This window comes from Mobula hypostoma, chromosome 1, assembly GCF_963921235.1.
Source record: "Mobula hypostoma chromosome 1, sMobHyp1.1, whole genome shotgun sequence".
NCBI lineage: Eukaryota > Metazoa > Chordata > Chondrichthyes > Myliobatiformes > Myliobatidae > Mobula > Mobula hypostoma.
In genome coordinates, this window is record NC_086097.1 from 163,636,004 (window position 1) to 163,658,921 (window position 22,918).

The 22,918-nt window shown below is 41.3% G+C and overlaps 1 protein-coding gene across 9 annotated transcripts in view; it reads left to right on the forward strand.

The window, feature by feature from the left end:
* Positions 1–22,918, forward strand: part of LOC134351958 (receptor-type tyrosine-protein phosphatase mu-like) — a 1,067,206-nt gene that overhangs the window by 334,250 nt on the left and 710,038 nt on the right. For all 9 annotated transcript variants that reach the window (XM_063058925.1, XM_063058929.1, XM_063058945.1 and 6 more), the window contains exon 3: positions 7,410–7,681. In XM_063058925.1, coding sequence (XP_062914995.1) covers positions 7,410–7,681 — 272 coding nt within the window. The remainder of the gene's footprint in view (positions 1–7,409; positions 7,682–22,918) is intronic.

Here is a 22,918-nt window from a genome sequence, read left to right on the forward strand (position 1 = left end):
GTTGTTTCTTTAAGGACACTACTTAGCCATGTTAGGCAATATGCATTATACATGTTCTACCATGAATCTCTGATGAATACAATTAAGATTTTCACAACAACGTAATACCCAGAACTCCTGAATATGAAGATTCATCAATGGGAGCAGCCAAGCACTTGGCATCCATGGGGAAGTAAAGCCCCTTTAAAAATTAGTGTTGACGGAAAGAAACACACATCAAAGTTGCTGGTGAACGCAGCAGGCCAGGCAGCATCTCTAGGAAGAGGTACAGTCGATGTTTCGGGCCGAGACCCTTCGTCAGGACTGACTGAAGGAAGAGCTAGTAAGAGATTTGAAAGTGGGAGGGAGAGGGGGAAATCCAAAATGATAGGAGAAGACAGGATAGGGAGGGATGGAGCCAAGAGCTGGACAGGTGATTGGCAAAAGGGATATGAGAGGATCATGGGACAGGAGGCCCAGGGAGAAGGAAAAGAGGGAGGGGGGAAACCCCAGAGGATGGGCAAGGGGTATAGTCAGAAGGACAGAGGGAGAAAAAGAGAGAGAGAAAGAATGTGTGTATATAAATAAATAACGGATGGGGTACGAGGGGGAGGTGGGGCATTAGCGGAAGTTTGATGGCATGAACTTTGACTTCTCAAACTTCCGCTAATGCCCCACCTCCCCCTTGTACCCCATCCGTTATTTATTTATATACACACATTCTTTCTCTTTCTCTCCTTTTTCTCCCTCTGTCCTTCTGACTATACCCCTTGCCCATCCTCTGGGGTTTCCCCCCCTCCCTCTTTTCCTTCTCCCTAGGCCTCCTGTCCCATGATCCTCTCATATCCCTTTTGCCAATCACCTGTCCAGTTCTTGGCTCCATCCCTCCCCCTCCTGTCTTCTCCTATCATTTCGGCTCTCCCCCCCGCTCCCACTTTCAAATCTCTTACTAGCTCTTCCTTCAGTCAGTCCTGACGAAGGGTCTCGGCCCGAAACGTTGACTGTACCTCTTCCTAGAGATGCTGCCTGGCCTGCTGCGTTCACCAGCAACTTTGATGTGTGTTGCTTGAATTTCCAGCATCTGCAGAATTCCTCGTGTTGATGTAAAGATCCCACTCTGATCAATGAAGAGTAAACTTGTGCAATAAAGCTTGTAATTTAAAAAAGAAAAGGCTGGAAATACTTAGGAATAAGGGTCACTGACCTGAATTGTCACCCTCGTTTCTCTCTCCACATATGCTTGACTGGCATCGCTAACTCTTTGCTTTTACTTGCACTTATTCTTAGCCAATAAACCCTGCTTTTGTTTAGACCAGAGAATCATCAGTCTTTTACTTTAGGCAGGTTTCTTATCTAACATAATGATGGAAGATCTTCACATGTTTCTCTGTGGTGTGGTCTCCAAGCTTCATCTTCCACAGGATATTGCATTTAAAAACAACTGAGGCATTGAGTTCTTTGTCATAAACATATGGTTTGGACAACAGCTTGTTGTACTCTTTTAGTGAACTTGTTTCTCTTCTTGTCTGTTCACTTTTACAAATCAAATGTGTACTGAATATTTGTCTCCACTTAGGCATTTTCATTTCCATGAGCTTTATAAACTACATCATCAATAACATTTTCTGATAGTGTCCAAAATCAGCATAAGGGTTGTGGTTGTGATTGTACCTTCACCCATCCCTTTCCCTCAGAATTCTGTGACAAATCCTGGGTTTAACTTAAGGCATTTTCCATCCCACTGGGATAATTGGGCAGCTCTGAAAATTGATGAGGATGGAAAATGCATAGAGAATGAATGGCAGCTTTAAACAAACATCCACATTTGCTGCAAACATCTTGCTAACAGAATCTGAACTTCAAGAGGTAGAATGCTTGAGCTCAGTGAATAATCATCTGGCTAGGAGAAGGAATTCATTGAACAATCCAAGAGGATCAGTGTGGTAAACAGTAATCATTCAACTATTTGTTCTGTCTGAACTTCCAGCCATCTCGACCTAGCTATTGCACAGTTCTACTCTGCAGGAAGAGGTCACTGACAATATAGTGTGTTTGTAAGCTCTCATATCGAGCAATCCCCTGACCATTCCTCACATTCCTTAACATTTGAACATTGTTCAAATACATTGAATCTGAAATAGAAACAAAAAATAGTGAAGATGATCTCGGGTCAGGCTACACCTGTGGAGGAAGAAAAGGACCTGGTATTTGGATCGCAAACAGGAGGAAATCTGCAGATGCTGGAAATTCAAGCAACACACATAAAAAAAATGCTGGTGGAATGCAGCAGGCAAGACAGCATCTATAGGAAGAAGTACAGTCGATGTTTCGGGCCGAGACCCTTCATCAGGACTAACTGAAAGAAGAGATAGTAAGTGATTTGAAAGTGGGAGGGGGAGATCTGAAATGATAGGAGAAGGCAGGAGGGGGAGGGATGAAGCTAAGAGCTGGATAGTTGATTGGCAAAAGGGATACAAGGCTGGAGAAGGGAGAGGATCATGGGACAGGAGGCCAAGGGAGAAAGAAAGGGGGAGGGGAGCACCGGAGGAAGAAGGAGAGCAGGCAAGGAGTTATTGTGAGAGTGACAGAGAGAGAAAAAAAAGAGAGAGAGTAAAAGGGGAAAAATAATAATAAATAAATAAATAAGGGATAGGGTAAGAAGGGGAGGAGGTGTATTAACGGAGGTTAGAGAAGTCAATGTTCATGCATGGTAGCCTCTAACCTGATGGCATGAACATTGACTTCTCTAACTTCCGTTAATGCCTCTCCTCCCCTTCTTACCCCATCCCTTATTTATTTATTATCTTTTCCTTATTTTCTCTCTTTTTTCTCTTTGTCACTCTCACAATAACTCCTTGCCTGCTCTCCATCTTCCTCTGGTGCCCCCTCCCTGCTTCTTTCTCCCCAGGCCTCCTCGTCCCATGATCCTATCCCTTCTTCAGCCTTGTATTCCTTTTGCCAATCACCTGTCCAGCTCTTGGCTCCATCCCTCCCCCTCCTGTCTTCTCCTATCATTTTGGATCTCCCCCTCCCCCTCCCACTTTCAAATCTCTTACTATCTCTTCTTTCAGTTAGTCCTGACGAAGGGTCTTGGCCCGAAACGTCGACTGTACTTCTTCCTATAGATGCTGCCTGGCCTGATATTTGGATCAATGACTCTTTATCAGAACTGGAAAACTAAGAAAACAAGTGCATTTTAATTTATAGAGGGGGAGAGGGAAAGAGAACATGTGTGTGTTAAAAGAGGAGAAAAGGCTGTCCAGACAAGACTTTGGTGCTGTCTTAGAGAAGGAAATGTATACCAGATAATCATAACCGATCTGTCTGGGGGGAGTTCAAATAGAGAAAATTGAATAAAAGTTTTTAAAAAATAAAACTCTCAGCTACAGAATGCAGATCTTGCTCGAAATCGCAAGTAAAATATAATGATGGAAAAAGCCCAACAGGTCAGGGATGACAGAGAAGAAAGAAAGATTGTGTTAATGTTATAGGTGGATGATCTTACAACAGAAGTAGCCAGCTCTAACACAAGAAGAGATAGCTAATTACCTGAAATTGTTAAACTTAATCTTGATTTTTGAGGGTTGAAATAGAAGAGAAAATGCTGCTGGGCTTTGTTGGAACATTGAGGAAGAGTAAAGACAGAGGTCAGAAATGGGTGAAGAATTAAGGTAAAACACAACTGGAAAGTGTGTGTCTTATTTGTGGATTGAACAGTTGTGTCACCCAAAATCCATATACTTTCTTAAACATAGTGGAACACTGAATACAATACACTGTTGGAAGAAATGCAATCAAATTACTTCTGAAATAAAAGATGAAATGCTGGGAATAGGAACTGTTGAGAAGTTGAGGAACCATTGCTGTGAAGTTAATGAGTTCCCCTTCACCAATCTTTCTGATAAAAGTACATCAAGTCCTATCAACATCTTTATGTTCTGAGGCTTGCGTCTCTTAAATTCAGCAGGTCAGGCAGCACTTTGGAAAGGGAATGAGTGTTGACTATTGAGGTCCAAACTAGTAGCTGTTGATTACTTCCAGCATTTTCTGCTTCTGTTTCAGGTTTTCAGCATCAGAACTTGTATTTATCTCCTACACTGATGTTTTTTTTTAACAATTCTAAACTTAGGTACTCATTCCAATTCATTAACCAGTGACAATAATTACACTTTTCATAATTTTGAACATATCCACTAATTTTCTTATTACAATGTTTTCGCATTACTAAAAGAAATCTGTCATGTGATAAGACATGCCCCTAGTCCCTACTTTGAGAATAAATCTGCATCTTAGTTGTGGCCTTGTCATATGTAAAGTAGGACACCGATATACATACTATTTATGGCAGAACCTGAGCAGCTATAGCATAGACTTTTGTTTTGAGAGTGTCGGTGAATTTTCCAAGAACTGCTTTCTTGTGTGCAAAGTAAGTCAAATGGCAATGGATCCATATTCATTTGGAATCTTCATCTCTAACTGTGACCAAAATGTAATGTTCCAGAAGATCTGAATTTCAAAAATTGATCCATGGCAAAATTGATCAGCCATGATCACATTAAATGGTGAGGTGGGTTGAGGTGCCTGATGTCCTACTCTTGCTTTGATTTTCTCATGCAGTCTTGTTTATTCCTGCTAGTTATTCTGTGTTGTGTGCACTTGAAAACAACCTGATCTCCTTGTTTTTGTTCTTTTCTAATAACAAATAAATCTTTCATTTAAAAGCACTTTCTTAAAGAAATGATTACTAGAGTGTGGCCATAATCAAAAAATGACAGAGAAAGTTGATCAGAGAAGTAATAAAAACATCTATTTTTCCATTGATATGTCAACTAAGCGTTGCCCAAACATAGCTCTTCAGTGGTGACACAAAGGCAATGGAACCTGGTGAAGCTGAAAGAAACAGTGGTGTAACTATATTGGCCTTTAGTGGAGTGCAACATCAACTCAGCCAACTTGACAACCTGACTTTCAGATTCACTGAGTAATGCAGCATGGCCCAACTCATCCACGCCAACCAAGATATCTATCCAAGTTAATCCCATTTGCCTGTGCTTGGTCTACATCCCCCTAAACCTTTTCTATCCATTTTTGCTCAAGTGGAAAGGAAAACAATATGGTCAGAAATGCATTGTCACTTTATCATTGGTAGTTCTGCTGCTAAAGGCATGCCAACGTCCAGTTTCATTTGGACTGTGGCATCAGCATGCCCATTAATTGTGCCTCTCTTGTTAAATCGATATGCTAAACCATGCAATAATAATCACTTCTGGGGAAAAAATTCAGTCTGGCAAGTGAAAGATCAATAAGCTGTGCTGGGTCTTGGGGGTGAGGGTGAGGAACTCACATGTAACACCATTGCAAAGGAGAAAGAATGAGAGAGGTATCTGTACTTATATTCATTTCTCTGAGGATATATGACGAGCAAGATATCAGCTGCTGATTCTCTGCCTAAAATTAAAATTTTAATACCAAGTATTACATTTTTCAAATTTTATTACAGCCATAGGATGACACAGGGATGCAGCAGGTAATACTGCTGGCTCATGGCTCCAGTGACACAGGTTCTTTCTGTCTGAGTTTAAGTTGGCACCATCATAGTCAACATGGATACTATGGGCTGAATGACCTTTTGCTAGTATGAAATACTACAAAGACAATTTGCTTCCAGTTTGTAGGCTTTTAAACTATGAATATTGCTGTGTGTTGGTGCGTGGCCAAGTGGTTAAGGCATTGGGCTAGTGATCTGAAGGTCGCTAGTTCGAGCCTCAGCTGAGCCAGCGTGTTTGGCCCTAGTGCCCGTCCCTTGGACAATGTCGGTGGCATGGAGAGGGGAGACTTGCAGCATGGGCAACTGCCGGTCTTCCATACAACCCTTCCCAGGCCTGCACCCTGGAAACCTTCCAAGGCGCAAATCCATGGTTCCACAAGACTAACGGATGCCATTGCTGTGTGGTTTTAAAGACTCTATCTACACCAACTTTTATGTCATGAATGAAGATGATGGGATGGAAAACTACATGTCCAACTCATATATGAACCTTGCGAGTATTTACAGCTTAAACAAAAAATTTTTTGTAACCCCACTTAGAAAATTTTACCTCTGTCATTGCCTCCCTCATTTCCCAGTGCTCAACCCTAAATTACAATGCTTTGCCTTAATTGCATGTGCTTCTTTTGCTAAAAGCCCTGTTCTGGAAGTCCATTGACACGTTTATTGAAGTTTCCCAGTCCACTAATTCATTTCCCTCTGCATCTCAATTATAGTTGTTGGTGATGATTGTGTCCTTTTCTATTTTCATTGTTATGGGCTTGGCTTCTGTCAAAGGTCATTACTTTTCCATCTCGCTGGCATTCATTCTTGGCTTTACTGCTCACTTATATCAATCAACATTCCAGGAAAGGGGTCACAGAACATAAGTTGTCATTCCAAGTACAGGAAGATATTTGCCAAGCAGATGGATATATTTATGGAAGACTTGCAATGGCCAAGAGGCCTGTGTGATGTCAATGAGCATGACCTCCAAAGTCAGAGTTGAGTTTTGTTGATATTCAACAGATCTTGCTCATTGCAACAGATTCTGCAAGCTGCCTTCTGCCAATAAAATGGAACTCCAAGCATAAAACCTCTTTACAAAGTGTATTTTCTATTTACATTCCTGATGTTACTGATAAATTCTGGTTAGAGCCAGTTATCTCCATTGGTAGTGGTCAGTTTTGGACTGATAGTGCAGTTCTGTTGAAAACATTCTAAAAAAACTTAGCAAAAAGCAAAACAAAACTGTAGATGTTAGAAATATATATTAAAAATGTTGGAAACCCTCAGTAAGTCAGACTGCAGCTGCGGGAAGACAAATGGAGTTAATGTTTCAGGTCAAAGACTTTGTCATAATTTGGACAACACACACAAATGATTGAGGAACTCAGCAGGCCAGGCAGCATCTACAGAAAAAAAGTACAGTTGATGTTTCGGGCTGAAACCCTTCGACAGGACTCGGATTTCCAGCATCTGCAGATTTTCTCTTGTTTGGATCAATTTGATGTCTACAAACTAATCCTATACTTATTATGAATTAGCTGTGTGCGCTGATTATATGTATATTGTTTTACAGTTTTCACTAAAGTGTAATTTAGGTGATTATTCAAAGTGCCAGTATCCATCTAATTATAGCCAGTAAGAGTCAATGCCTTCAGCAGAAAAGAAATCAGATATGGTGTTGTTATTATGCTTAACATATTGATCCAGTACTAGTACATTGCTAAAGAGAATTTAATGAACTTGCAAACAGAGTATAATAAGCTGCTTTTCAATGTGAGGCAAGTTTTATTATTTGGCTTCTGACAAGATTTGTAGCAATTCATTTGTCTTAATACACATTACCTTTATAGAATACACTCTCTAATGAGCTTCCAATTCTACCTCTTACATGCAGGGTCGTTTGTGATGGTCAACACCTCTGGACGCCAGGCAGGACAAAAAGCACATCTCTTATTATCGAAAGTGAAGGAGAATGATACACACTGCATTGATTTCCATTACTTCATATCTGGCAAGGAAAGGGCAAACCCTGGGTTACTCAATGTTTATGTGAAGGTCAATGATGGACCCCTCGGGAACCCAATCTGGAATGTGTCTGGAATGACAACTAGAACCTGGAACAAAGCCGAGTTGGCCGTTAGCACATTCTGGCCAAATTTCTATCAGGTATTGGACATTTAATCTTTCTTGAATTTCTCAGATGTGTTCAAGCTGTGGGTTGGTATTTTTAACTATTAAATAATAGTTAAAGAAGCTAGGTCTACAAGGAGGCAGTTGATCTCAAAATATTAAGACTGTTGAATTTTAGTTATCTAGAGTGTAAGGGAAGAAAAAAGCAAACTGTTTTCAGTAACCACCCGATACCATCCGAGCAGAAAGCTTTACTTTCATAAAAATCAGGAGTGGCTGGACCCAAGTACTGAACAGCACCAATGTTTATCTATTATTCATTTGTGGTATTCAGTGTAAGTTACTCTCAATACCCGAAGTTTCTAGTTAAGAGTAAAGTGTTTGAATCCCATGATAATAGATGGAAATTTTAAATTGAAGTAAGGAAGCAAGTCTCAGGAATGGTAACCATGGAGCTGCTGGACAGTCACAAAAACCTTTATCTAATGTCCTTCCACACTTGGTGCAATCTAATTGTGTTTCCAACGCCAGTAGAGCCTCTGAGACTGCCAATTTAAAAGGCATTTCTAGATGGATATTAAATGCTGGGCTTGCCTGTGTCATTATGAACAATTAAGTAAATAGATGTAACCTCGCAAGGGTGGTTGGTGTTTATTCACTCTGAACTGAACAGCTTGTGATGTATTTCAAAGGAGGTTTGTGAGCTGTGCATATTGCTGCAAGTTGGGTTTTTGGATTTACCTCCCTTGAGAGTATTAGTGAACCAGATAGCTTTACGATATTACCATGGTTGCATTGTTCCTATTAGCTTTTATTTATCATTAGATCCAAGAATTTACTTAAACTCAGTTTAAAATCCCTAGGCACTCTGGTGAGATTTGAAACTAAAAAAACCGCTAATGCTGGAAGTCTGAAGCACAGAAACAGAAAATGCTGGAAAAACGCAGCATATCGTATCAGATGGCATCTGTGGAATGAGAAATGGTTAATGTTTCAGTTTGAAGGGCCATGATGAGAGAGGTATGGTGCTGTAGTGGTTAGCGTAATGCTATTACAATGCTGGTGACCTAGGTCAATTCGGCCGTTATCTGTCAGGAGTTTATGCCTTCTCCCTGTGACCAACATGGGTTTCCTCAGGGTGTTTTAGATTCTTCCCACATTCCAAAGGCACATGGGCTCGTAGGTTAATTGGTCACATGGCCTCATCGGACTCGTATATATATACACATATATATATACATACATACATACACACACACACACACACACACACACACACACACACACACACATATATATATATATATATATATATATATATATATATATATCTTTCTCTTTGCATAGATGCTGCCTGACCTGCTGAGTTTTTCCAGTCTTTCTGCTTTATTTATTGTGACATTAGATCTTAGTTATTTAGACGTCTGTTCAAGCATTTGGATTTCTGGTCTTATAACTAAGTTGCTATGCTATTGGCACTTCCACCCTGTGCAGTGTTGTGTAGTCTTCTGTGTGATATTGATGGATATCTGTGGAACATGTGCCTTCAGAAAAGATGGACACTAACAATGAAGCATTGTCCTGGGCACAAGTTTAAAGATATCCCAGAATTCAGATGACCTTCCTGAGCTTCATGGTTTCTTTGTTTGGCATTATTGAAGCTTGTCCTATCAATATGCACCACTCTTTCCATGCCTTTTATCATTGCATTGATATTTTAAAGTGAATTTCACCAATACTATATTTTCATATATAGCTATTCTTTCAATCGACCAGTCTTCATTAAGAATGGATTAACAGCTTGTGCGCACAACGATTCTGGATCATTTTTATGTAGCTGGGAAAGTGGATTATAACCTATTAACACATATCCACCAATGTGCAATTCTATTTTATTATATTCCTCTCTGTCCATTAGCAGAATCAATTGAGTGTGTGCCTACTGTGCGAATTAGAGTCCCATTTGTGGTAAGAAAGGAAATATATAGCATAGAGCTCCTTTCATTAGCTTCATTTGCAGAAGCCGAGTTTTGAAGCAAAGTATCTTAGGATCCATCTGACAATATAAGTGGGTTTGTTTTTGTTGCTCTTCAGTTGGTACAATTTGATAAATAGTTCAATGTTGGAACTTCTGCCAGCCAATGGCGTTAGGCTGGGTACATGGTGGAGTGGTCAGACTGGGGCCAGAATGTTCATTTAACAGAAACAAACTACTCCAATAATTCACTTAATGGTATGAATGAGGTCAGTCAGATGGGGAATAATTTGGATTTTCTGTGTGGGATGATTATATTGACTCTTGCATTGTTGACGGATATAAAATGTAGGGAATAAACAGTGACATGAGTGATTCTGCAGATGCTGGAAATTTTGAGCAACACAGACAAACTGCTTAATGATCTCAGCAGGTTTATGGAAGGAAATGAACAGTCTATGGTTTGGGCTGAAACCCTTTATCGGGACTGGAAAGGAAGGGGACTGAAGCCAGAATAAGAGCTGGGTGTAGGGGGAGGAGCAGAAGCTGGCAGGCCAAGCACACCTCTCTCTCCCCCCACCCCCACCACTTCCCATTTTCTGCAGGGTTCGCTTGTCCATTCATCCCTCCCCACTGATCTCCCTCCAGTTACTTATCCTTTCAAGTGGAACAGGTGTCATACCTTCCCTTACACGTCCTTCCTCACAACCATTCAAGGCACCAAGCAGTCTTTCCAGGTGAGGTGCCACTTCACCAGTGAGTCTGTTGGGGTCATCTACGGTATCTGGTGCTCCCGATGTGGCCTCCTGTATATTGGTGAGACCTGACATAGATTGGGTCAGCCCATGGTCTCTTCTACTGCCACGATGAGGCCACACTCAGGGTAGAAGAGCAACATCTTGTATTCTGTCTGGGTAGCTTCCAACCTGACGGCATCAACATCGATTTCTTGAACTTCCAGTAATTGCCTCCCCCTTTCCCTTCACCATAACCCCCTTCCCATTTCCCTCTCTCACTTTATCTCCTTACCTGCCCATCACCTCCCTCTGGTGCTCCTCCCCCTTCCCTTTCTTCCATGTTCTTCTACCCACTCCTATTAGATTCCCCCTTCTCCAGCCCTTTATCTCCTTCACCAATCAACTTCCCAGCTTTTCACTGCATCCACTGCCCCCTCTCATTTTCACCTATCATCTACCACCTCGTACAACTTCCTCCCCTCCCCCCACCTTTTTGTTCTATCTTCTCAACGTTTTTTCCAGTCTTGATGAAGGGTCTTGGCCCAAAACAGCGACTGTTTACTCTTTTCCAAAGCTGCTGCTTGGTTCCATAGTTCCTCCAGCATTTTGCGTTGCAGATGATAGGTGAAACCAGGTGAGGGGGAAGGTGGGTGGGTGGGAGCAGGAGATGATATGAGATGCTGCGATTTTCCTCAGCCCTAAACCTATAGGGCTGATGTTTGTCCTTTCCTCAGTTACCTCAGTTAATCTAACCACCCCGAAGTAATGCTGTAAGGATCTCCCTGTGGCTAAATGCAGAATTGCATAGAGGAAATATTGGAAGAAATTTTTAACCACCCTCACCCTTAATCACTGCTCGCTCCCAAACAGTTGGGTTTGGGTGAATGGGCTGTTGCATTATTCAAGGGCAGTCACTTTTCAACAATGAGTCCTGTTTCTTGATTTTACACAAGACTCCTCAGGATGGTATATATGTTTCAGTCGAAGCTTCACTCACTCTCCTAAACTCTAGCCGATGCAAGCCTAGACTGTCCAACCTTCCCTCATAAGACAACTCTCCCATTCGAAGTAAACCTTTTCTAAAGGGCCTTATGTGCATTTATATCCTTCCCTAAATACAGAGACTAATACTGTACACAGTACTCTGGGCATAATCTCACCAATATCCAGAATTCTGTATTCACTTTCTCTCATTTAAAAAAAATCACATTCTGTTAACCTTTCCCATTATTTTCTTTACCTACATTTGAGCTTTTCAGGAATTCTGAATCAGAGCACTCAGGTCCTCCCAATTCTGTAATCTCTTACTGTATTGTGTAATATGTTTTACTTGCCAAATGATCAGTTTCACTTGTTTTCATTTTAAATTCCATTTGTCAGAGTTTTCCCTCTCACTTAGCCTATGTCAGTTTATAGCCTTTGTTTTCTATCCATCTTGTGCCTTTAGTAAATTAAACAAGCATATCTTTTTTGCCTTCATCAAAGTTATTTATATTTGTTACAATAGGCTGTCAGAATATTTTTCTTAGGGTAGAAATGCCGAGCAGTAAAGAACATGAAGCTAGGGTGAGCTAGGGAAGTTTTGTACATTGGGGGAGGTAGGTGCCTGGATCAGGCTGCCAGGGAGTGAGGGAAGCTGATACAATAATGGTGTTAGATACACAGCTGGATATGCAGGGAATGGAGTGATATGGATCGATCATGCACAGGAAGACATAAATTAGTTTATTTAGGCATTATGTACAGTGCGGACATTGTGGGTCAAAGGACTTGTACTGTATTGTTCTACTTTGTAAATAGATGATGCCCCTTTGACAGGTACACCTTGGCAATCAGAAAACGATCGACTTATATCTACTGTCTATTTCTGATATCCAACCAATCTCCTATGCACACCAAAGGATTACCTTCATGATTCTCTATATTTTCCACAATGACCTTCAATGTGAGACCTTATCGAATACTATCTGGAAGTCCAATTACATTCCACCTTTGGCTCCCCTATATCCACATGATATGGCACTTCTTCAGAGTATTACAGTAAATTGGTTGATCATGATATCTCTTTAATCAAACCTTATTTACTCTGCCCAATTACCTTGAATTTTATGGAGTGTCCAACTGTAAACTCTTGCATACAAATCTGTTACTTAACTCACTACTTAAGAGACGTTAAGATATCTAGCTATAGTTTCTTGTGTTATCCCTTTTCTTTTTTGAATAAAGGAAATCAATTTATTATTTTCCAACCAATTAGAACCAACTAACATCCCCTCTGCCATCTGATTTCTGAGTGGAAGTTGAATCCATGAACACCACCTCACTACTTTTTAAAATTTTAATCTGTGCAATACTTATTTAATTTGACTATTTAATATATATAGTATATATTTACTGTAATTCAGTTTTTTTCTCTATTATTATGTATTGCATTGTACTGCTGCCGTAAAGACAAATTTCACAACATATGCTGGTGATTTTAAACCTGATTCTGACTCTGACCCACCCAGAATCTAGGAATTATGGAAAATGAATGCCAATGCATCATCGGTTTAATTTTAAAGGCAGTTTGGCTGTTGCCCTTGCCAATTAGGCCACAGTCCCCCAAAATAAATGATTTAAATATTAGTGTAAAGGTTGTTTTATTAAAGTTATCAGAACAATGACATTTGATTTTGCTTTCTCTGAAATAGGAAAGATGAAGAAATTGTAATCTGCTTCCTGGTTAATACAAAAACAGTAGTCCTACAACATAACAAAGGCTAAAATTTAACTTGCTGTGGAGGAATTTAATCTCATAACTTCAATTTAAAATCTAACATTCCTAAAGTAAAGAAAGGGACAACTGCAAACTAGGTTTGAATGACAGACTTCATCCCATTTACTTCTACATCTATTGCTGAGCCTAGCACTGTTGTTTGCACTTACACAGTCACCTCCCTGGTAGAAATCAGAAGGTATTTTCTAGACATGCACTGCATAAATCTTCAGCTGGAGAGCTGCCATATATTCTTATTTCTGCAAGGGTATTAATGGCAAAAAACATGGCCTGTGGATATAGTGAGTAATAGCTGATCAAAGGTGAAAATAAGGCCACAAAAAGCTATTAACCTGCCAGAACATTATATTTTTCAACATGAGCTTGAGGTCAAATCTCTGGCTGTTAAACCTCGCTTCTTAGTTCCAGGCTGCTGCTGCAATTTATTAATACTGGCTTTTTTTATTGTTGTGTTAACACCCTGCAGTTTGCTAACTTTTATGGATCTAGCAATTCCACAAATAACACGATTAACAAGTTTACAGAGGTGAGTGGCGACACGTAATTAGAACACTGTGCCCCTTGATGTTAACTGGTTTTATCACAAGCAAGCTTACTGGCAGTTGAAAATAAACCAGGGTTATTTCTTCCGTTAATTGATGAATTTACTTCCCAGAAGTACTAGTATGATGATCAACACTGCATAAAAGTAAATGTGGGAGGATTTAATAACTCATGGAATCCTGGAATAGTTCTGGAACAAGATCACTAAGTCCACTGATTCCACAATGACCCCTGGTAGAGCAATCCCTTTGGTTCAGTTCCCTGTTCTTTAACCATTACCTCGCAAGCTGTTCTCTCTCAATTCTTATCGAATTTCTTTTTCAACCTAGTGACTGATTCTGTTCAAAACAACTTTACAGGTAGACAATTCCACATCTTTGTTAATCTCTGATTTTTTTCCTATATTCCCTTTGTCTCTTGGCCAGAATCTGTGTCCCCAGTCCTTGAGACTACTGCTGATGGGAGGTGTTTTCCTTTAGTTACCCCATCTATCCTATTCACCAGTATCTAACTGATTTTCCATCTTCTTTACTCCAAGGAGAAGTTTCTCCAGAGTGACTTTAATTGTTGAAATTCCTCACCCCTTTAATTCTTGGGAAAAAAAACTGACATTGGATATCTGAAATTAAAGCAGAAAATATTGGAAATATTCAGTAAATCATTTTTGGAAAGAGGTGAAGGGGATGTTTCAGATCTGAAATTCTTCGGACCTGAGACCTTAACTCTCATTTTTGACAGATATTTGATGAATGTTTCCAGCACGATCTGTTTCTTTGTCTCATTCCTGGAGCTATTCTGGTAATTTTTTCTTTCATTATCGCACCCATCCTAGAGGGCTGCATCGAACATAGAACAGGAGAGCACAGGAACAGGGCCTTCAGAACATTAGCTAATTAAGCTAATAATGCCTAATCAAATTAATCCATTCTGTCTTCACATGATCTGTATTCAAGTGTCTGTCTTATCTGCCTCCACCACACTTCCTGACAGTGCATTCCATGGACCGATCACTCTCTGTGTAAAACTAAACTTGCCCTGCACATTTCCTTTGTACTCCTCCCCCCCGCAACTTAAATGCATGTTGTCTAGTATTAAATGTTTCAACGCTGGGGAAAAATGTTATACACTGGAAGTCAAAAATGTTTCCTTTGAGCCCAGAGATAAATGCAACAGTCCAAATGAGTCTTGACCATTATCTCTATAGAAGCATAAACACAACTTTCATTTTAACTTGCTTTCATGGAGGAATTAATGTTTCCTTCTGAATGTGATGTCATCCATCTTTTAGTCTAAAATTCAAGCTGCGGTTCATGAGTAACCTGGAGAGGATGCAACAGCTGACTGATAAGGTTGCTAAATATTTTCCCAAGAAGATTTGAGCTAACAAAAGAGTGGTTATGCTCACAATTTGTCTTCCTGCTCTGGCAGTTTGGATTCCACACTAATCTCACTTTTCAATAAGCCATTCCTGCCTGTTTCTCCAAGGAGGCCAGGCAGCATCTGTAGGAAGAGGTGCAGTCGACGTTTCAGGCCGAGACCCTTCGTCTCGTCCTGACGAAGGGTCTCAACCCGAAACGTCGACTGCACCTCTTCCTACAGATGCTGCCTGGCCTGCTGCGTTCACCAGCAACTTTGATGTGTGTTGCTTGAATTTCCAGCATCTGCAGAATTCCTGTTGTTTCTCCAAGAGGCTGATTTATCAGAGTGATTTAAGTCTGTTGCATCTCCACCAGGTTCCTGTAAAAAAATCACAGAACCCTGAATTGCATCTCAAGCTCTGAACTCCTAAGATATGTAAGATATGGAACTCAGATTCTTCAGGGTTTGGAAAAAAAAGTATTATTTTCCCAAAAGAATTGCCAGGATCTAGTAATTCGGGCATTAAAAAAAAACTAAATGTTTTTTTCAGGGAATAGCATGTTGTAATTTCCTAAATGCATTCAAAAAATTAATCTTTTGTTAACAGAACTGTAGAAAGTGAAGTATTTGATATTGGTGCCAGAGGTTACAAAGTCTTGGTGATCACAGACTGATTACCATGTACTGTCGTCTCTCAACAGTGCTCCTTCATACCGAGTGACTCATAGAAGGAGCACTGAAAGGGTTCAGGATGTATACCCAGCAATGAACTTCAATGTCCAAAGTTAAAGTCAGGTTTATTGTCATATGCACAGGTGCAATGACAATCTAACTTGCATTAGCATCATGGGCACATAGCAACTTATAAGCAGCATTCACAAGAAAATCATTAATTAAATATGTTATATACGTTTGTACAATATTTACAAGAAAGAACACAATTAGAAAAAATAATCCTTTTTAGTGCAAAGTAATCGAAGTGGTCATAGTGTTGCTAAACTGTAGTGATTAAGATTATGATGGTTGGTGCAAGAAGTTAATGGTTGAAGGCAAGTAACTGTTTTTGAACCTGGTGGTGTAAGGTTTCTGTACCTCCTGCCCAATGCTAGCTGTAAGAGCAAACAACAGGAATTCTGCAGATGCTGGAAATTCAAGCAACACACACAAAAGTTGCTGGTGAACGCAGCAGGCCAGGCAGCATCTCTAGGAAGAGGTGCAGTCGACGTTTCAGGCCGAGACCCTTCGTCAGGACTAACTGAAGGAAGAGTGAGTAAGGGATTTGAAAGTTGGAGGGGGAGGGGGAGATCCAAAATGATAGGAGAAGACAGGAGGGGGAGGGATGGAGCCAAGAGCTGGACAGGTGATAGGCAAAAGGGATACGAGAGGATCATGGGACAGGAGGTCCGGGAAGAAAGACAAGGGGGGGGGGACCCAGAGGATGGGCAAGGGGTATATTCAGAGGGACAGAGGGAGAAAAAGGAGAGTGAGAGAAAGAATGTGTGTATAAAAATAAGTAACAGATGGGGTACGAGGGGGAGGTGGGGCATTAGCGGAAGTTAGAGAAGTCGATGTTCATGCCATCAGGTTGGAGGCTACCCAGACGGAATATAAGGTGTTGTTCCTCCAACCTGAGTGTGGCTTCATCTTTACAGTAGAGGAGGCCGTGGATAGACATGTCAGAATGGGAATGGGATGTGGAATTAAAATGTGTGGCCACTGGGAGATCCTGCTTTCTCTGGCGGACAGAGCGTAGATGTTCAGCAAAGCGGTCTCCCAGTCTGCGTCGGGTCTCGCCGATATATAAAAGGCCACATCGGGAGCACCATACGCAGTATATCACCCCAGTCGACTCACAGGTGAAGTGTTGCCTCACCTGGAAGGACTGTTTGGGGCCCTGAATGGTGGTAAGGGAGGAAGTGTAAGGGCATGTGTAGCACTTGTTCCACTTACACGGATAAGTGCCAGGAGGGAGATCAGTGGGGAGGGATGGGGGGGACGAATGGACAAGGGAGTTGCGTAGGGAGCGATCCCTGCGGAATGCAGAGAGAGGGGAGGAGGGAAAGATGTGCTTAGTGGTGAGATCCCGTTGGAGGTGGCGGAAGTTACGGAGAATAATATGTTGGACCCGGAGGCTGGTGAGGTGGTAGGTGAGGACCAGGGGTGGCGGGAGGATGAAGTGAGAGCAGATGTACGTGAAATGGGGGAGATGCGTTTAAGAGCAGAGTTGATAGTGGAGGAAGGGAAGCCCCTTTCTTTAAAAAAAGGAAGACATCTCCCTCGTCCTAGAATGAAAAGCCTCATCCTGAGAGCAGATGCGGCGGAGACGGAGGAATTGCGAGAAGGGGATGGCGTTTTTGCAAGAGACAGGGTGAGAAGAGGAATAGTCCAGATAGCTGTGAGAGTCAGTAGGCTTATAGTAGACATCAGTGGATAAGCTGTCTCCAGAGACAGAGACAGAAAGATCTAGAAAGGGGAGGGAGGTGTCGGAAATGGACCAGGTAAACTTGAGGGCAGGGTGAAAGTTGGAGGCAAAGTTAATAAAGTCAACGAGTTCTGCATGCGTGCAGGAAGCAGCGCCAATGCAGTCGTCGATGTAGCGAAGGAAAAGTGGTGGACAGATACCAGAATAGGCACGGAACATAGATTGTTCCACAAAGCCAACAAAAAGGCAGGCATAGCTAGGACCCATACGGTTCTTTCAATAGTACATCTGTAGAAGTGTGTTAGAATGTTCAGTTACAAACTGAACCTCTCCTTAATCTTCTAAAGGAGTTAAGACACTGGTGCACCTTGACTTCCTAGACCTAGACTGGCTCAACAGCATCTCTAACACAGAGATGGCTGCAAAGCAAACCTACCAGAGTGGTTCCACTGCAACCAGTAGCCAGCATAGATCTGATGTTCCTTTGCCTTTTACACTTAGTGGCCACTTTATTAGTTATACCTGTACTCCTCATTGATACAAATATCTAATTAGCTAATCATATGGCAGCAACTCAAAGCATAAAAGAATGCAGACATGGTCAAGCAGTTCAGTTGCTGTTCAGACCAAATATCAGAATGGAGAAGAAATGTGATGTATGTAACTTTGACCGTGGAATGCTTGTTGATATCAGACAGGGTCATTTGAATATCTCTGAAAGTGCTCATCTCCTGGGATTTTCATGCACAACAGTCTCTAGAGTTTGCAGAGAATGGTGTGAAAAATAAAAAAAAACAGACACTAAGTGGCGATTCTGTGAACAAAAATGCCTTGTTAATGAGAGAGATTAGAGGAGAATGGCCAAACTGGTTCAAGTTGACAGGAAGTCAAATAACCATGCATTACAACACTGTTTAGAAGAGCTTCCTTGAATACACAAACGTCAGTCCTTGAAGTGGAGGGGCTAAAGCCGCAGAAGATGAAACATACTCTCAGTGGCCGCTTTATTCGGCACAGGACGTACTTTATTTTGTAAAGTGGCCACTGAGTGTATGTCATAAGGAAAATGGAACAAGAACAAAGGGGGAAACAAGCCTGTTTGAAATTGCTTGATCAAGCTACCCACAGCAATTGCATCTTCCAAGGCAATACTGGTAGGAAACTGTAAGGAACAGTCGTCATGGAGAAGCTTGTTCTCTAGTCTTAACACAATGTACAAAATGGGAGAGAGTCATAACAGGGCTTATAGTTTAAGACAGGGCCACAGCTGAATTATATGTGAAATCATGTCATGCAGAGCCCCATTTTACCAAGGGAAGGAACTGGCTCTGGGTAAATGAAGAGTATCGGAGGACATACTGGAAGCAGCAGCAGACATTGGAGTCAGAGTCACACAGTGTGGAATCAGGCCTTTTGTTCCATCAAGCTTGCCCATTACATCAATCCCACATTGTTGGAGCTCAGTGCACAGAGACAAAGGCAAGATTGAAGCCGTGGGGTTAAAAGTGGCGAGAGATTTCCATTATCACAGAATCTTGCAACCAGCTGATTCAGTTCGCTTCATGTAATATCATAGGCTGCTGGGGGCACTGGATACAGCAAAGACCAAGCAGTCAAATAAAATGACTTTGATGTGACTCCCAACTTTTGGTTCCGCACTGTCACATGTATTGTGATGCCAACTCTCAGTTAAGATTTAACCTAAAGCTGATTCACATCGATGGAGGTTCCATTTCAAGACCTCACTGTGTTCTGACAGAAGTCTGTTCTTCCAGTTGCTGCTTGTGGATTCTTCCCTTGTAAAAGTTGTATTCTTTCAGCACAGTTCAACAGGGTGGTGAAGAGGGCTTATTGGTTGGGTCACTGAGTATAAATGTGAGAGATCTTGTTACAGCTATGCAAGACGTTAGTGAGACAGTACTATGAGTACCGTGTGCTTTCTCACTAACATCTCTCTCTGGAGTAACACAACGTCCCAGATATAGGAAGGATGTCATTAAGCCAGAGAGGTTAAAGATTCACAAGGAGCTCCCAGGTCTGGAGGGCTTGAGTTGTTAAGGAGGGTCTGAATAAGTAGGGACTGTTTTCCCTGGAGTGGAGGAGGCTGAGGAATGCTTTTAAAGAGGCTTATAAAAATATGAGGGGCATAGAATGGGTGGATAGTCCTTTTCCCAAGCTTGGAGAGTTGAGTCAAAAACTAGAGGGAATAGCTTTAGGTTAGAGGGGAAAGATTTAAAGGGTAACTGAGGGTAAGGGAGTTAAGTATATAGAAAGAGTAGCCAGAGGAAGTGGTACAGTAACAACAGTTAAAAGACATTTGGACAGGTACATGGATAAGGAACGTTTAGAGGAATGAGGGCCAAATGTAGGAAAATGGGACCTGCTCAGGTAGGTAACTTGATTGGCATGGAAAAGTTGAGCCAAAGGGCCAGATTCTATAGTGTATATATAACTCTACAACTCTGTGATGTTGTCAGAAACCAGCAACACTTCAAATGTAGTTCATGGGCTATTAGATGGAGCTGCAGTTTCCAAAATCACGGTGTGACTAATCAACCAGAAAAATCACTGTGAAGTCTTCAGTCATACGAATAAATTTGCAACGAGCTGAGAAAGAAGCCTGAGGAAAGTATGTGAGAAACCATCTGCAATGTTGCAGAAAGGCATAACCTTTACACCTGTCCCAAAATATGAAACAGGATTGTACCCATCGTGCAGAGGGTGAACAAGAGCTTCTCAGCCTTGTCATTAAATCTCTTTGTGACTTCACCATTTCTTATTTTGCCGCTATTCCTGACTCTTGCATATCCTCATCTTCCCCCTCATCCCAAACACCCCTCAACATCTGCCTTGTATCTCTTTTTGATGCTTTTGATGGTTCTGAGCCTGTTCTTGCTGGAGTTTAGAAGAATGAGGGGGAATTTCATTGAAACCTATTGAATATTGAAAGGCTTAGACAAAATAGATGTGGAGAAGATGTTTCCTATAGTGGGGGAGACTAGGACCAGAGGGCACAGCTTCTGCATACTAGGATGTCCCTTCAGAACAAAGATGAAGAGAAATTTCTTTAGTTAGTGGGTGATGAATCTGTGGAATTCATTGCTGTGGATGGCCATGGAGACTGTTATTGGGTATATTTAAAGCAGAGTTGATGGATTCTTGATTTAGTAAGACTGTCAAAGGTTACAGGGAGAAGGCTGGAGAATGGGGTTGAGAGGGATAATAAATCAGCTATGATGGAATGGCGGACGAGATTCAGTTGGCCAAATGGCCTAATTCTGCTCTTGTTTCTTATGATCTTATGGTCTTCTTCCAATCATTATGGCCTCCAATCCTCTCTCCCTAAAGGGTCATGCCTATTTCTGTTGAATAATATTTCTGGCATACGTTTCCACAGAAAAGTCCCTGTATAAGTGCAGGCTGTTTTTCAACCCATATAGCTATCAATGCATTACAAGGACATAAGCCAATTTATTGGTTCAAGTCATGTGAGAATGAGAAAAGAACTGTTTGTCTGATGAATTGGAAACTGGATTTCTGCCTCTTTAATAGGCTTCACATTAGCTTCATGATGTTTATATATTTTGAAGTTTTTCTCTCCAAGTCCTTTCTTTTCCTTTTCTCAGAGTGCCGCCCACATGCTGGGGTGTAATTTCACAGTTGCTGGGCAGCCTTGAGAGGGTTACTGGTGATTCTTGATGCATCAACTTAGAAAATTAATATTGACCTGCTCTCCTCCCACTAATGAATGAAGCCAATACTACCTTCACTTTGCATCCATCTTCAAATCTCTTGCAGGAGATAACTAGAAACCAGTCTCATCCTCTTCCTTTAAAGGCACTGAAAAAAAGTTGTGTCTTGAATTTCTGCCATCACACCATAGTTTCTTAACTACCAAGGCATGAAAAACAATAGTCTTCTATAGTTGCATCAGTACTTTGATAGCTACTGCTTTGTTCAATGTGACTTTACATTTTATAAAAGTGGAAGCTCATAGGTCTTTAAGTAAATATTCATTATTCCTTCTGAATTGTATAATGACAGATGCTGGTCAATGTGCATCATACAAGGTGAAATGTTTATGCTCGTAATATATGATACTTTTACTTTTAAGTTATCGCAGGGTTGTAATAGAAATATATATTTGAAAATTTATTTGGCTTTGTGGAACAGCTGTTTTGGTGTGTCAGGTCTGAGCTCAATCCTGACCTTGCATTCTCTCTGCTTGCAGTTTGCATGCACCCCTTGAGACTGTCTGGGTTTCTGCTGAGTGCTCCAACATCCCAGAGACATGTGGGTGTGGTACGTTAATTGACCACTGTCAATTTTGTCTTGTGCATAAGTTAGTGATAGGATCTGGGAGAGTTGATGAGAATGTGGGGAGAGCAGAATGGGATTAATATAGGATTAATGTACATGGTCAATGTGGACTTGATGGGCCACAATGCCCCCCTCTGTGCTGTATCTCTCTCTGATTCAGATTCAAATTCATTCATTTATCACTTGCACATCGAACCATACAGGGAAATACATCATTTGTGTTAACATACAGCACAACCCAAGGATATGTTTGGGGTAGTCTTCAAGTGTCGTCATGTATTCTCATGCCAATGTAGCATGCTCACAACATTCAGCAGACCAACACAAATCACTGCAATGATGACAACAGCAACAAAACAGCAGCAGCAAAACAAGCCCCTTTTCATACACACAGTCAGGCCTCCAAACACAGGACAAGGCACCTCCAGGGTCCTTGGCTCTGGACTCTCCAGCTTCTGGACACCATCTTGAACTGGAAGTGAGATGACCTTTGCACTATGATAGTTGACTCTAATGACTGTCCTTTCAGATGTTATACTTGTTTAGCACCTGTTCAAGTAAACTGCGTTAGGTTTATTGCCATACAGATAAGTTCAAACTCTTCTGCAAGAACAATTATGACCAGATAATCCATTTTTAGTGATGCTGGTTGAGCATTAAATATTGGCTAAGGCACATGCTCTTTGAACTCTCACTCTAGCAATCTTTCATATTCAGCCCAGAACACAGACAGGGTCTGATCTGCACAGGAGCAACAGCCGAGATTTTGGTGGTCATATCTCTGGAATAGGGCTTGAAACCACAAACATCAGAGTAATGAAGAGAGACTGCTATATACTGAACCAAAGCTAGAGGTGATGCTGCAACTGGGTGTGCATTGGTAACTCTGTAGGTGTGTTCCCCGACACGATTGTGACAATCCTGGAATTGGAGACTGAGGGGTAACCTTGTGGGGAGGGAGGGAGAGAGAGAGAGAGAGAGATAAAAAAAAAATCATGAGTACCATAGATAAGGTGGATGGACATAGTGTTTTTCACAGGACAAGGGGAGTCTAAAACTAGAGGACACAGGTTTAAGATGAGAGGGAAAAGATTTAAAAGGCATTTAGGGACAACTTTTTCACACAATAGGTAATGTA